At 42.1% G+C, this 15,319-nt stretch overlaps 1 protein-coding gene across 3 annotated transcripts in view; it reads right to left on the bottom strand.

The window, feature by feature from the left end:
- Positions 1–5,770: 5,770 nt before the first annotated feature.
- The window catches only part of LOC128857167 (glutamate receptor-interacting protein 2), a 114,177-nt gene continuing 104,628 nt past the window's right edge, over positions 5,771–15,319 (bottom strand). For 2 of the 3 annotated variants that reach the window (XM_054092792.1, XM_054092793.1), the window contains exons 8-11: positions 12,087–13,403; positions 7,324–7,530; positions 6,806–7,269; positions 5,771–6,727 (exon numbers count right to left, since the gene is read on the bottom strand). In XM_054092792.1, the coding sequence (XP_053948767.1) occupies positions 6,626–6,727; positions 6,806–7,269; positions 7,324–7,530; positions 12,087–13,403 (2,090 nt within the window). In that variant the 3' untranslated portion in view covers positions 5,771–6,625. Of the gene's footprint in view, positions 6,728–6,805; positions 7,270–7,323; positions 7,531–12,082; positions 13,404–15,319 lie in introns of all 3 variants that reach the window. The other variant, XM_054092791.1, reaches the window with a different exon arrangement.

Raw genomic sequence — 15,319 nt, 5'->3', positions numbered from 1 at the left:
ATTTTTATTCAAAACAAGCCACTTGTTACAGAAATCGAGAAGTCAGTTTATAATAAAGAATTCACACTAGTAGCCTTCCTTGATATCGAGGGCCCCTTCAACAACATCCTACCGGATACCATAATAAAGGCACTGCCGGATTTCGGGATCTCTGGCGCTCTGGTTGAGTTCATCAAAAACATGCTCTTGAGCAGATTTGTGATCGCAACCCTAGGGACCTCAAAGATCAGGAAAAAAAGAGGTTGTCTGTAAAGTCGGTTTACTGACGATAGTTTAACGTGACAACATCATAAGAAAATACTGATGGAATGGTTGCATTTTTCAAAACAAAATTTTAGTTTTATTTGTTCGATAGATATTTTGTATGGATATAGAGAAGGAGGTAAATGTAATTGCAATGGAATAGGTCAAGTTACATTTACACAAACGTGAAAAATGACAAAACATTTATCAAATTCATGAAAGATATCTTCAATTTCGATTGTGCATCAGACGTTAATAAGTCAACAACACTAAGAGGCACCATCATCAATTTGACTTTTTCAAGACACTTTACACTCGAAACACCCCCTTTCATTTCCTACTTTTCTTATCATCTCCTATTCTCAACAGAGAAATGGTTCATTACCATGCACACAGGAAGAAGGCATATGCAAATACAAATATGTGAATTTATATATATACATATGCGCATATACAGACATATACATACATATATACGCTCACTTGAGTAGAGAGAGCAAGATGTCGAACGTTGCTGAACGTTGTGCTCTTTGTCGTTCGTTCCGCGCTTTCGCTTGCAGTTCATGCAAGGTAACGCCCATTGAGTAAGATAACGACACATTTTTTCGTGCGTGCAGCCGGCGGCTAAATCGAATTATAAGACGTTATCACGTCAAAAAGTTAGTAGACGAACACCTCAAGGCGGTGTGTTGTCCCCTATCCTCTGGGTGCTGGCATTAAACTTCTTGGTAAAGAGCCTAGAGGAGAGAGAACAACACGTCGTAGCATATGCTGATTATGTTGCAATGGTAGTAAAAAAGAAATTTCCCATTACACTTTGTGAAATCATGCAAGATTTACTAAACATGGTTGAAAACTGGTCAAAAGCAAATGGGCTAAGCGTCAACGCCAATAAAACGGAACTCATCCTATTTACCACGAAAATTAAAATTCCAAATATAACTCCCCCGACTTTAGGTGGGACGGCACTGTCATTCAGTGATGAGGCCCGATACTTAGGTCTACATAATACTAGACAGAAAACTTAGTTGGAAGGCAAATGTCGAAGATAGAGTAAAAAGAGCAACAATAGCACTCTACTCTTGTAAACAGCTGATAGGACTAAGTTGGGGTCTTTCCCTATCTATCGTATATTGGCTTTACACAGCAATTGTCAGACCAATCCTAACATACGGATAATCCTAACTCTAGATAAGTTACATATAAAAAAACCATGGTACGAGTATATATACATACAAAGAATGGCCAGGCTTTGCATCTGCGGGGCCCTTGGACTACACCCACAGAGGCACTAAATATTACGCTTAACCTATTACCAATAGAGAATTTAGCCAAGCAAACAGCTGCGAAAGCAGCTCTTAGACTAAGAGAAATCAAGACATGAAAAGCTTTCAAAGGAAGCTTGATCAAATAATGGCCCGGCAGGAATGACTTGTTACCTCCAGACACTTCACATTGCAATAAACGAGTCGTTCAAGGAACATAAGACAGTATCTTGTTTTCAGAAACGGTAATATTCGGACGGTAGTAGCGAAGAAGTAATGAGTGAAATTTTCAAAATGAAACCAAAAAAAATTACCTGGTTTCGACCTCATAACTGCCGAAATTCTTCAGAGATTACCCCATAATTGTGTTTTTTATTAAAATATGTTCCTATGTACTGGAAGACAGCAGAAGTAATTATGATTCTGACTTCTTTAACCTGATGCTGGGAAAGATCGTGCGACCCATAGAACTAAATCGCTCAGGCACAGTTTTTTATAAGAAAGATCAGATGGAGAAGGACTTGGTTTCACTTGGTGGCGTGCTTTTTTAATTTGGCCAAAATCGCGTAACGGCACTCTAAGTTTAAATTTTACCGGTCACTTGTCCATTAGACAGACTGTACATACATAAATGTAGGCTTTTTTGAATTATTTGCTAGTATAAATGACGATTATTAATTCCCATGGTTCCAGAGAGGGATAAGGACAATTTTGCTACTTCAAAAATGGCTCCTTAATTTTAATTCATTATATTGATTTTGTATCATTATTGATATTTCAAGTGAATTTGTTTTTTGAAGGTTTGTCGGATTGATTTTTAAATTTTTAATTATCTGTCTGTATGTATTTTTTAAACTTCTCTCATTTCATTGCTTTTCGAATGTATTTTAGGCGTTGTCCTACAGTGACACTTCACGGGCTTTCAAAACTGCATGGCTTTCAAAACTGTTAGCAGAGGTATGCGCGATATTCTCTAATGGTTTTAACCTGTGATGGCAGTCATTATAACAGTGGCTCTCAAACTGTGTTTCATGACGTTGTGCGGACTATTATTTAGACCTTTGTAGATAAATACAATACAAATCATGGCAGATTACAAGAGGATGTACTCGTACATATGTATGTTGAAAGAGAAATATCAATAAGGGTGTCCGGTGGCAGAATCAGGAATTAAAATCTAAATTTATCAAAAATACTAATAATCAAAGTTTATTGCAATAACTACTACAAAAAAGACGAGTTTTTTTTTTGTTATTTTCTCTAAATGTTGGCCGTTACGTCGGATACGCGCTTGGAATCTGGTCTCCATACTCGCTGGGAAAGTGATGTTACGATGAATCGGTTTAATATAAGACTCAAAATTGACAAACATTTCAGAGTACTCTTTGTGGAAGGCGGCCAAATATTTCAATAGGCCAAAACAATACTGTCCTCCGATTGAAATTGATGAAAGGCACTGGGCCAAAACGTGTGAGCAAAAAGCTAAAATATTTGCTTAACATCTTGAGAAAATTTTTAGCTCAAATGACGGCTACGACGTAATTGAAGCAACAAAAAGTTTGCATGAATACGATGTTCATATTACTCCAGCTGCAAGAAAAAAAGTTCGCAAAGAAATCAAGAAAATGAAGTGGAAAAAGTCTCATTACTTAATAAATGATTGAGCTTGAGATATCTGCCAATATACTGAAAATTCGCGGAAGTTATAATTATAACCAAGCTTGGAAAATCTCCCAACGAAGTCTCCTCAGTTATGTCAAAATTAATTGAAAAATACTATCGGCGCGACTTCTGCCACATATCGAAAACAACTACATACTTAATTCCCTTTCAACAACTTGCTTTCAGAAAAAACCACTCAACTATCGACCAAATTCACGTACGTGTTGTAAGCAGAGAAAAGGGTATATTCCGCCGTTTTTCTTGACGTGTCAGAAGTATTTGACAAGGCACTAAGTCACATAGAGCTACTCCAAAAGCTGAATTCGAAGCTGCCAGCACAATTCTGCGAGATGCTGTCGTCATATCTCGACGATTGGTACTTTTGCGTTAAATACGAAAATCTCTATTCTGCATTAAAAACAAAAAAGCCGGCGTACCAAAAGGGATTCTTATGTCAAGGGCATCTAGGGTCCTCTGCTGTATCTCCTCTACACACAAGACCTACCATCGGCAAACCAATATGAAACTGCAACATCTAATCTAAGCTTGATGAACAAGTACGTTGAGAAGTTCGCAGCTAAGCTTCACTGCATCCTTTCGCTTGTCTAATCACTGTAGTGTCTTTCCGGCAGAAGTTAATGCCATAAGTGAGTGTTTGATGTTCTTAAAGAAGAGACCCCTAAATGCATGCGAAATATGTACAGTCTGTGTCAGAAAAAACTAACCGCGATTATTCACGAAGTATAAAAGATATATATTTAAACTTTTCTTTACATGAAAGGATGTACAAAACTACGAGTCACAATTACTCAATAAGCCGTGTAGTTTCAATCGTTGTGGAGTGTAGCCTAGCCACTTCTTCATGCTTTGAACCAACTTTTCTGCGTAGCTCTTCGACAAAGAGGGCCAGACTTTGCGAACTTGACGCACGAGTTGCTTTAAATCATGGACTGGCCTTTCGGCAAGATGCGTTTTCATAATTCCCCACATATTTTCAATGAGGTTGGTGTCTGGTGACTGGGAAGGCCAGTCCATTACTGTGACGCCATTTCCTTGTTTTATTGTTTCTCAATGTGTTTTTCTGAGAGCAGTGGTTTTGATGATGTGGGACGGTAGGATAAGTTCGCCTTCTTCAGTCGACGTTCGATGGTGTTGATACTCACATCTATTCTCTTTTTAGCTAGAACTGATCGTACTTGACGTACTCACAAAGAAGGGTCCCGCTTAAAAAGTTGGATGATCACTTTATCCTGCTTTTTTGTCGTCACTCGCTTCAAGCCGCGCTCGGAAAAGTCATCAACATTTCTGTACACTTTATACCGCTGATTCCACATCAGAACAAATTTGTTTGGTCTTTTAATCACTTTTGCAGCCACTGCGTAAGATAATTCGGCCCTTTCGAATGCCTGCATAAAAATACCCCCTCAAAAAGCTCCGCGTACTTCTCACTCAGTTGTGTTTGGTTGCGTTTACGCGAATGTTTCGAACGACACTAACCTGAGTTAGCACTGGCGTCGAAGCCCTTGAGTGGGACTATTATGCAGCCAAAAGAAAAACGAAATATATATATCTTGAAGTTACAAGAAAAAAACCGGTTACTTTCTTCTGACACAGACTGTACCGATTTCCTTACAAATTGTTAATAGATAGACCTGCTAATGCCCGTTGGCGGCACTCACCTTTTTGCTAACTAAGCAGGCAAACTTGACCAAAATGTAACTACGGCCGCACAAAATTTGATTCCACCCTGGGACTGCTAAAAGCAATTTCATCAAGGTGGAGCCGTGTTAACTTCTCGTCGATGTGTACTCCAAGATACTTTACCTGTATTTGGGAAGCAATGTCACATCTTCCAACCGAGATAGTGAGGCTCACGCTCCGCCTACATTTACTGATAAGGGCTAGCTAAGTTTTTTGCGCTGCCAGCTCTAGATTAGCGTTGCTCAACCACCTCTGGATGGTCGTAACGGCATCATTGCGCACATGCTTCAAGCAGTCAGTTACTACTAGAGCAATATCATCTGCGTAACCCACCACAGTTACGTTTGTTGGCATCACAATCGTCAGAGTCCCGTCGTACATTGCAATCCACAGTGTTGGCCCTAGAACGGATCCTTGTGGGACGCCTCCCATTGCTATGTATCTTTTTAGACCTTCTTCTGTGTTATAAAACAGGACTCGCTGGCTTAGATAGCTGCTAATGATACGAATCAGATAACGTGGAACTGTGAAGCTTGTGAGTGCCGAGAGGATGTTCTTCCAGCTTGCAGAGTTAAACCCATTTTTAACGTTTAGCGTTAACACTGCGCATTTTTTGCCCGAATTGACTGTGTCCTTTGCAATATCAACCACCATTCTTATAGCATCGATTGTAGATCTGGCTTTTCAGAATCCGAACGGGTTGTCTGAGAGTTCGCCAGGCGCTTCCAAATGTTCCTGTAATCGCTCACTTATTATGCGCTCAAAAACCTTTCCAATAGTGTCGAGCATGCAGAGAGGCCTGTACGCTGTGCTTTACAGGCTGAATGTGTCGGATGACAGGCACTCAACCTAACCTAACCTACAAATTGACACTTCCTCGGCAATAAAAGTATTCGAGCATTGATCTTACATATAATAACGTTGTATATATTTATTGCATTCAAATGGCATACATACATACATACGCGGGTATGTATGATACTTCGATATCATAGTTCTTAAGTTTATAAATAAATGGAAAATTTACAAAATAAAGTTTTGCAAAATCGTATGACAGACACTACATGCACTCCAGTGCATATGTATGTGTGTGTATCTATATATGTGTGTATGTATAGAGGCATATGTATATGGGTAGTTAAGTATGTATGTATGTATGTATGTATGCGTGTATTTAATTATGAAGTATGATTCCACATACATACATACATGCGCATGTGTGTGTGTGTGCGTATTTGGGTCACTACAGTTGCATTATTGTCCATTTTTCATTTGTGGTTTTTAAAGCTGGAAGGAAATTCTCTTTTATATAAACATTAAAAAAATTTATATCAAAAGCTTTATTTGAATGTCAATGGCACTGTGGTTTATCGCTAACTTCTATTTTTAATATTTAATATTTTTAATATTTTTTTTAAATTAGTATTTTTGAAAAATTACGTTTTCAAGAAAACAATTTTTGTTTTGCTCTGTTAAATAAGCGCTTAAAACTAAAACTTAACATAAATATTTGTGTGGTTTTTTTTATTTATTTAAATTAATTTATATTTGGCTTGGGTTCTGCGTTATTTGTTGGTGTGAATCTTGGCATTTACTTTTTTCGCAATTTGGTAAAGACTTAAATAGTTTTTGCGTAAATTTCTCATTCATCTCGAAACAAAAAATTTGTGTAGTACAGTTAGTCATTTGAAAAAAAGGCACACGCATTGTCAGTATTTGTATTTGAAGACCAGCTGCTCTGGCAGACGCCACGATCATTCCGTGCGTTGTATGATCAGCTCGATCTTGTCGCCAGCGGCTGCTATCAAAGGCACTGTCAGGCAGCAATCGAAGTCTTGTGTTTTCATCTCATTCACCTGCGTAGAGGAAATAAAGAAATCAAAATATAAAAACCAAATAACACAAAAAAGGGATGGAAAACCCCCCTCACTCACCTGCATAATTCTATCGAAGGGCTTTAGTACGCCACTCAAGTCCGCCGGTCCGCCCGAGCGTATGCGATTGATGAACACCCCCCTTTCGTATAGACCATCCGACACCGAAAATCCATAATCATCATAAACTTTATCCTTTTTCAGCGTCACATGGAAAATGCGATGTTTGCCATCCTTACCGCCGGCCGACGACGTACCATCGGCGTTCGAGGAGGGACTGCGTGGCCGACGTTGCACTTTGGCATAAATTGCTTGTGGCTGCGGCATATTGTCGCCATTCAAGTGCCCACCCGCCATAATGCTGGATATCTCGTGAGCGCGCAATATCTTCAAGTCAACTGTGTCGCCGAGATTCTGCAAAATGTTTGTCGCATGCGAGAGTGGCATGCCCTGCACCGAATCCTCATTGATGGCCAGCAACTGGTCGCCAACCTGAATTTGGCCATGCTTGTGTGCAATGCCACCTAGAAGAAAAGTGTTTTAGTAGTGCGAGAGTTGCCTAATTGTGTTGCACTCACCTTCTACAAGTCCGCTAATCGATATGGGTTTGCTAATATCTTCGCTACCCGCCAGCGTAATGCCCAACAAACCGCCTTTGGGCTCCAGACGCACGGTGAAGATGATCTGGTGCAGACTGCTGCCGCTGCTTTTGCTACTGGAGCTGGCCGCCGAACCGTAGACCTTATTCTCCATGGGTGGCGGCAGGGCGCTGCAGTCGGCACTGGGTGGAGAAAAAATATATTTTATTAATTTAGTGCTATCTTAGGTGTAGCTCCCTAAATAAATACGTGGAAAACTGAGCTGAATGAATGAGAAACCGGTGCTCAGGTCACATTGAAATGAGCCTGGATTGAACTGCTCGCTTATTACATGGATATAATTAAAACAAAAACCGGCTATAGATTAGGCTTTTTTTGTCGGGACAACTAGCAGATACAGCACTGAGAATATTTAGTCCATTGTATTGCTCTCGGGTTCCATGTTTTATTTTCTTTAAATCTACTCGACCTTCGAAGAAATCTAGATCTTGTGGTGTCAATGAGCTAAGCTGGTCACTTCTTAACACACCAGTGCCAAGGACCTCAAGCCTATTTCGAGCGAAGGGCGGCCAGATGCACTGAAAGTGGTCCGCCGTCTCATCCTCCTCTCCATATGCTGGGCAGAGTGCACTGTCTGAAATGCCTACCTTTTCCATTGTGCTTTGCCCCTAGAAAAGGGGCACTCCATCAGTCCAATCAGCTGCCTACAGTTCCTTCCGCTTAATGACAGCAAAATCCACGACAGTCGGTCGGACATGACAGCTAACATCAGTTTTGTCCATCTGCAGCCTCTCTCAATCTGCCAAGCTCGCTTCTGGGTTGAAGTAACCCGTTTGTTAACCGTGGCTTTGATGGCTACAGAAGGGAGTGGCAGAACGGGCTCTGGGTCAAAAAGTTGGCCTCAGAGTCCATCATAGCTAAAGAGTCAAAGATCTCGTTACTCACGGTACCCTCGTATTCCGGGACCATGCCAGCATCAAGATATTATGTCTACCGACATAGTTCAGCCTGGATGTATAGGACTCAACTACCCTTGAACCGGTTGAAGGGCTGTCTAAGGCCATGAGTGTAGCTTTGCTATCGCTGCAGGCACATACAGATCGGCCTCTCCACCTGTTTTCCACAACACAGATCATCGCTCCTTGAACAGCATACAACTCCACTTGACATGCATAGATGCGTACATTCAAAGAGCAGAAGGTAGTTTTGTCCCGCTTGATTCCACGTAGGCACCAGAGCTGGAGCCATGCTCGTTCCTGGAGCCATCCATGAAAATGCGAAAACAGTGTTTGCCACAAGTGAAGCTCTGGCAGCACCGCACTGTATCTCTTTTCAAGTACGACCGTGGGTGGCATGGAGTCAAGGGGCATGACAAGGATCGTTGGATCGAAGTCCATGCCTTCTCTATTGTCCAATGCCGGACAGAGGCCGTACCAATTCCCATTGTGTTTCAGCCTGCAGATGGCCTTCAAGGCCTCTCCCTGGATGAAAGCATCAAGTGGTGGTAGACTAATCAGAGCATCTAATGCTGGGCCTGAAGTAGTGGGAATAGGTTAGGTCAGGTTTTTGTGGCAGTCGGTTGAGAATAGCCAACTTACTTAGCCCATACAGATCCGTTATGGTACCACTGTGTAACACGGCAACCTCAATGGTTATTCATCATGGAACCAGTTAGACTCTCTTATGAATCGGATAATAGGTTTTATACCAACGCCGGATAGTTCCGTAAGAGAGTCTAAAGAGTGTTTTCCTAACAACTTTGCTCTACTCCTAGTTAAAGCTGGACAATTACAGAGGAAGTGCAGTATTCATGAGAAAATAGTCCTAGCCTAGAAGAGTGCCTATCTAACAGCCATTGACCGGAGACATAAGCACTACCTTCGAGATGTTCTATCTTAAGAGGTTGAGTAATTCTTCTGATTCTGAGCTTTTCTTCTCTTCTCTACTTGCAGCCAAATTAGCCTGGTTGTATAAGTGCACGTAAATCCCGCAGCTTCTTTCACTTGGGATGTATGTTCTCTTTGAAATTCACAACCCATACACTATTTTTCAAAATAAAAATAACGTCCAACGAGACTATGATTCGAGTGGATGCACCTGAGGCCCATTTCAGTTCCTTTATATGCGAGGTCCCTGGCTCAAGTTTATATTTTATGGAAACATTCTCTAACAACAAAGCTATGAAAGTGAGCTTCTGAATGGAGTGGGCTAGGTTGCCTATGAGTGGAGCCTCACTTGGACAAGAAATAAAAAGTCGTACCTTGTGATACCATTGCAAGGGAGAAAAGATAACGGGAGGAAGACAGGATAGAGTAAGTGGGGGTACAACACCTGAGAATTAATAGTGCGCAATATCTGCTCAAACTCATCATCATCATCATCATCATATTAACCATGCAGTCCGGGGTGGACCATTGCCTCCTCTACAATACGTCTCCATTCTTTTCGACAGCCCGCTTTCGCTCTATGTTGTGAGATTCTCATTTTACGTATGTTATCTTCTACGTCTTGCAACAAGCGTCGCCTTGGCTGGCCTTCCTGCTTGCTTCATCAGGATTTGCTTCAAAAACTTTTTTGGTCGCTCTTTCGCTGCTCATTCTAAGGACAACTCCATACCACCGTAATATTTGCGACTTTATAAACCGCGTTACATTTCGTCCCTGAGCTAGTGGTTATACTGTATATGGTATGTACCGTCTTCTAATCGTACAGGGCCGAATATTTTTCTGAGAATTTTTCTTTCAAATCGCATCAGTAAATTCACGTCATTATCTTTAAGGACCCATATTTCACAAACGTAGATGACGACCCGTCTTATTATAGTTTTGTCCATCTGGAGCTTTTCGTTCCTTTGATATCAGTGAAGGTATCATACGTTTGATATGACCAAATTATGCTCTCTTAGCTGCCTGAATACGGTCTTGTATCGTTAAGGATGGACGGAAGTATTTAAACTCTTGCAAGAGCTCAAAAATATAGCTTCCCATTCTGATGTGACTATCATGGAAAGGATCGTACCATGTATTTCGTCTTCTCTTAGTTTATCACTAGCCATTGCTCAAACTCAGTACCAATATTTAGGACGGACGAAAGCTAAGCGATGAGAAAGAAGACCCGTAGTTGTGGAAATAATGGTATGCATAAGTCTGTGCTATTGATGATGATGATGACGATGCCTCCTATTCAAAAATCGTGTAGGCAAATCCCTCAAATATTGGTTGGCGAAAGACACAACTATCCTCTTTTTCATTCAAGTTCTTTACTTGCTGCAGGCAAATCAAACAAAACATCTCAGAAACGATGTATAAGCTATCTATCAGTCCTGAACCTGCTCTTTATGGCTCGCTTTATACTCGCTGAGTCCTCGAAAGTGCAGCAGTTCTGGTATTGTACAGCCGTATAAAATGATTATATCTCTCTTTCAGATTTTTCTCATCCGATTATGGAGAAGGTCACTCAGTATCCTAAGTTGTATGGCTCCAAAACCACTTCCTCGCCGCAAGTGTAAGCTTTTCCAACATAGATAGATATACACTGCTTATAATATCAGTTTTGAAGTCCCACGGAGAATATTTCCCACCAATACAGTGCTACTTCAGACTGTGTAAACGATTGAACAGTTTAGTCCGCTCTCGCCAAGCGCAAAATACATATTATAAGTCCGTCACCAAGCTCATCCTAACGTATGACACACAGGCTTGAAATATATGGCTATCCGATGCAGCAGTATATCGAGCGGCGGAGAGAGATATTCTGCGGAAAATTTATAGACGGCGGTGAATAGCGCAGACGATGAAACTACGAGCTGGATGAGTTTTAGAGTCACATAGACAGCGAATAAACATTCAGAGGCTTGCACGAGCGCCCCAGCTCTCAGGTATTCGATGGCGTACAAACTGTTGCTAGCGAAGACCTCTCCGTGTTTGAAATGCCAAGAGGAAAAGAACCTGGCTTCACTTGGTGTTTTTAAGTGGCTTCGGTTTGCACTAGGAAGAAATGATTAGCGAACTTTGCTCAAATCGAGGAATGGGCCAATTAAACAGATGAACAAATGCTTTAAATGCTTGGTTTGCATAGGCACTTGGGGAAATAAAATCTTTCGGCATCAAACTGAAATATTGGTGGCTATACCAGAGGAAGCTGCGTTGTGAGTGGAGGTTCTTTTTTGGTTGTTGTTGTAGCATAAACATTCCATATACAATTATGGGGAATGCTGCTGTAGTGACAGCCTTTGGCCGGATATAAATCCGCGTCGTTCCGATAACGTATAACCAACTGACATGGGAACGGTTCTTTTGGTCTCATAGCGCGGTAAACGATTACGTTTATCTCAGTAGATTTAATTCTTCAAAGTCCATAGTTCTTGGTAAACGCGCACTAGGTGAAGCTTGATTTAGTGATAGAGAGAAATAAGAAGACATCCAGAGGTTCAACTTAATGAGAAATAGGCAGGAATCATTCTGCTTGGTAAGCAGTCGCTTCCTTCTATAACTGGAGCTGACCCCCGAGAAGATCGAAAAACTACTAAAAAGTATTTGTTCTTTTCTAAAGTAGGAAATTGTTGAATAGTTCAGGCGAGTTGACCACCTGGGGTGTTTATGGGGCTGATGTTGGTCTCTGTCAAAACACGCGCACGCAGAGAACTACCGAAGTCAAAGTGCTTAATTTCAAATTTGCGAAAGAAACAGAAAAAATAATGAGGAGAAATACAAGGGTATGCTTTTGTTAGCCAACTCACCTAGCATAACGATCCAGGTCATAGCTCGTGAAGTCTTGGTAATTGTTGTCCTCATTGTCCGGCAGTTCGGTAGTCAGACTCTGTGTATTCTGCGCTGCGAACGAACGACCCATCGCAGACGTGTTGGCGCTCCAAGTATTGCAGGGATGTGGATGATGACGCATTTGCACCGACTGTAGACTGCAGCCATCGTCCGTACCGCCAGAGGTATGGAAGAAGTCTGGCTGTGGCGTTGTGGACTTTAACGACAAGCAATCATTGAACTTGGACGTAACATAGGCGGCTGTGCTGTACAAATCATGTTCACTCGGACTGGCCGGACAATTACTATAGATGGGATTTGGCATTTTTTGCTGCGCGTCGAACAGAAAATCCGGCAACATGACACGCTTCACTGTAAGCGTTGTAAAATCAATGGCTGCTGGACTCTCCTTCAGCAATGAGTCCACATTGTAGTGTTGCACCGGGTGATTGTCCACGGCCAATAGTATATCGCCGCCACGCAACGAACCGGTGCGATGTGCTGGACTACCGGGTTTCACATCGGATATAACAAAACCACCATGACTAGAACCATTCACGCTAATACCCAGTCCCGATTTGCCGGCGCGCAACAATTTCACATTATACACACCGCTTGATGGCACCACCGAGTCAGCCATATCGATTTCGATCTCCAACTCCAACCAATTGGCTGCTGGCGATTGTTGTGATTTCTGTGACTGCAGCGTGCGATTCTCACCCAACAACTGGCGCATCGTTTGCACATCCAAATTATACATTTTATTGATGGCCACAATGCGATCGCCCTTCTGTATGGAGCCACTACGATCGGCCACCGAATCGGGCAACACTTGCGCAATTGTGACGGCGCGTCCGCATACAGTCGACGGGCCGAGTACTATGCCGGAACCTTGACTGCAGTCCAGCAGCACCGGAAATGTTTCAGAGCGACAAATGCCAATGGCGCTGGGATGATGTAGCGTCGTGCCAATCTGCGCTGCGCTGATGATGCCGCCAACTCCAGCCGAAGAAGCAGCACTGCTATTGACACCGGTGCTGCTGCCGCTGGCGCTACTACCGGCGCTGGCACTGCTGGCTGTGCCGCTGTTGCTGCCTGTGCTGCCACCGCCATTGCAGCTGTTACTGCCGACGCCGCAGCCTCCGGCGTTGGTACTACCCGCTCCGCCGCCAGCGCTGCCTCCACCACCACCACCATCAAGTGGGAGCGAACTTTTTCGTACGAAACGTTGGCGCTGCCGTGACTTGCGTGACTCCAATGTGCTGAAACCATACTTCGGACTGCCGAGCGTGGTGTGACCTAAAAGCGCAAAAGTGTGGAAAATGTGTGGAGAATTAATACAAAAACGAACAACAAACAAAAATTGGAAAATAGAAAATTGTTAAGTGAAGATAATGTCTGTGTGTGTATGTATTAGTGTGGGTGAGTGCGTATGATGGGGGGAGCTATGAATTGTGAGTTTTGTGGCAGTTGAGTGAAAGTTCTGTGCATTTCCAACCATACTTGCCCCCATCGCTATTTTTAGCGACCCCATCAATATTGTTTAATGGAAATTAAGTGCTCACTCGCACGCGCACACGTTTACGAGATTTCAAAGATTTGCAGGTCTTTTCATTGTATCTTAGCTTTTTCCGCTTTTTTTTCACTTTCCAACATTTCATCCGTTTCTGATGCCCCATCAACGGGTGAACTGTGCGCGTGTAACAAACACATCGTTTAAGCAGATTCTGAAAGTGAAGCGTTCACTAAATTCGACAACCAATAAATATTTCAATAAAATTCCGAAACACGAAAAAACTATTTTTTTTTTTTTAACATTTAACATTTTTTTCTTGTATGCACCAAAATATGTAATGCATTTATGCTCGATGTCGAAGTTGTTTCTACAGCTCGATGCTGTTACCCAAAATCCCCACAAGTCAAAGAGTTACGCATGTTTGGTTGGGAGAGGAACGAAGGAGGAGGAGGAGGAGGAAAGCTTTATCGAATGCATCCGCATGACGCCGTTAAATCGCCCGACTTGTAGGATGTGACCTTTTAGGCAATTTTAAAATGTTTTCCAATATCTGTCTTCTAAACAATTTTTATGTTTCACTTAATTTATTGCTTTGTGAGTGAAAATATACTACCTATTCAAAATAGCCTACAGTGAGTTTCACTGAAAATCGTACAATTATGTTTGGCAATATTTACTTTTTCGTAAATTTCTTGTAAAAATATGATTTATATGCACACAAAACCTGTGTGAATAAAACTCAGCAAATTTTTACGTATTGAAAATTCCACAAGTTAAATTTGGCAAAGATTCAAGCATCATTTATAGAGTAAAATGGGCGGGGAAAAAGCTGTAGAATCCACATACCATTCATGCAATTTCTCTACAGGTGGGTACAAAATGGCAGAAGGAGCAGAAGCAGCGGTCTTTTGTCCGCAATTTGAACTCTAAAAGTCTTTCAGACTCCCTAATTACTATAGTATATTTCAAGCCAAAATCTATGCTGTTCTCCAGCCTCCATAGAAATTTGAGTAGATCTTGTGGTGCCAAGGAACCAAGCTGACCGCTTCTTAACACACCAGTGCCACAGACCTCAAGCCTGATTCGAGCGAAAACCGGGCAGACGCACAGAAAGTCGTCTGCTGCCTCATCCTCCTCTCCACATGCTGGGCAGAGTGCACTGTCTGAAATGCCTACCTTTTCGATGTGTTTCGACCACAGAAAGTGGCCCGTCATCAGCCCAAACAGCTGTTTAATGACAGTAAAATCTGCGACAGTCGATCAGACAGGACAGGCATATCATTTCTGTCCATCTACAACCTCTCGCAGCTTGCCAAGCGCGCTTGTGAGTTGAAGTAACCCGTTTGCTAACCGTGGCTTTGATAGCTGCAGAAGGGCAGAACGGGCTGCGGGCCAAAGAAGTAGGCCACAGAGCTCATTCTAGCTAAAGAGTCAGTGGTCTCGTTATTCGCAATACCTACGTGTCCTGCGACCCATGTTAGCATCAGGTTATTATGTCTACCGACATAGTTCAGCCCGGATGTACAGGGCTCAACTAGACTTGAAGTGATTGGCGGGCTGTCTATGACCATGAGCGCAGCTTTGCTATCGCTGCAGACACATACAGATCTGCCTCTCCACCTGTTTTCCACAACAAAGCTCATTGCTTCTTGAACAGCATAACCACTCTTAATACTGGGACAAACATTTTTAATGCTAA

The sequence above is a fragment of the Anastrepha ludens genome, chromosome 3 (genome assembly GCF_028408465.1).
Source record: "Anastrepha ludens isolate Willacy chromosome 3, idAnaLude1.1, whole genome shotgun sequence".
NCBI classification, from domain to species: domain Eukaryota; kingdom Metazoa; phylum Arthropoda; class Insecta; order Diptera; family Tephritidae; genus Anastrepha; species Anastrepha ludens.
This window is presented reverse-complemented; position numbering and strand designations above follow the sequence as displayed.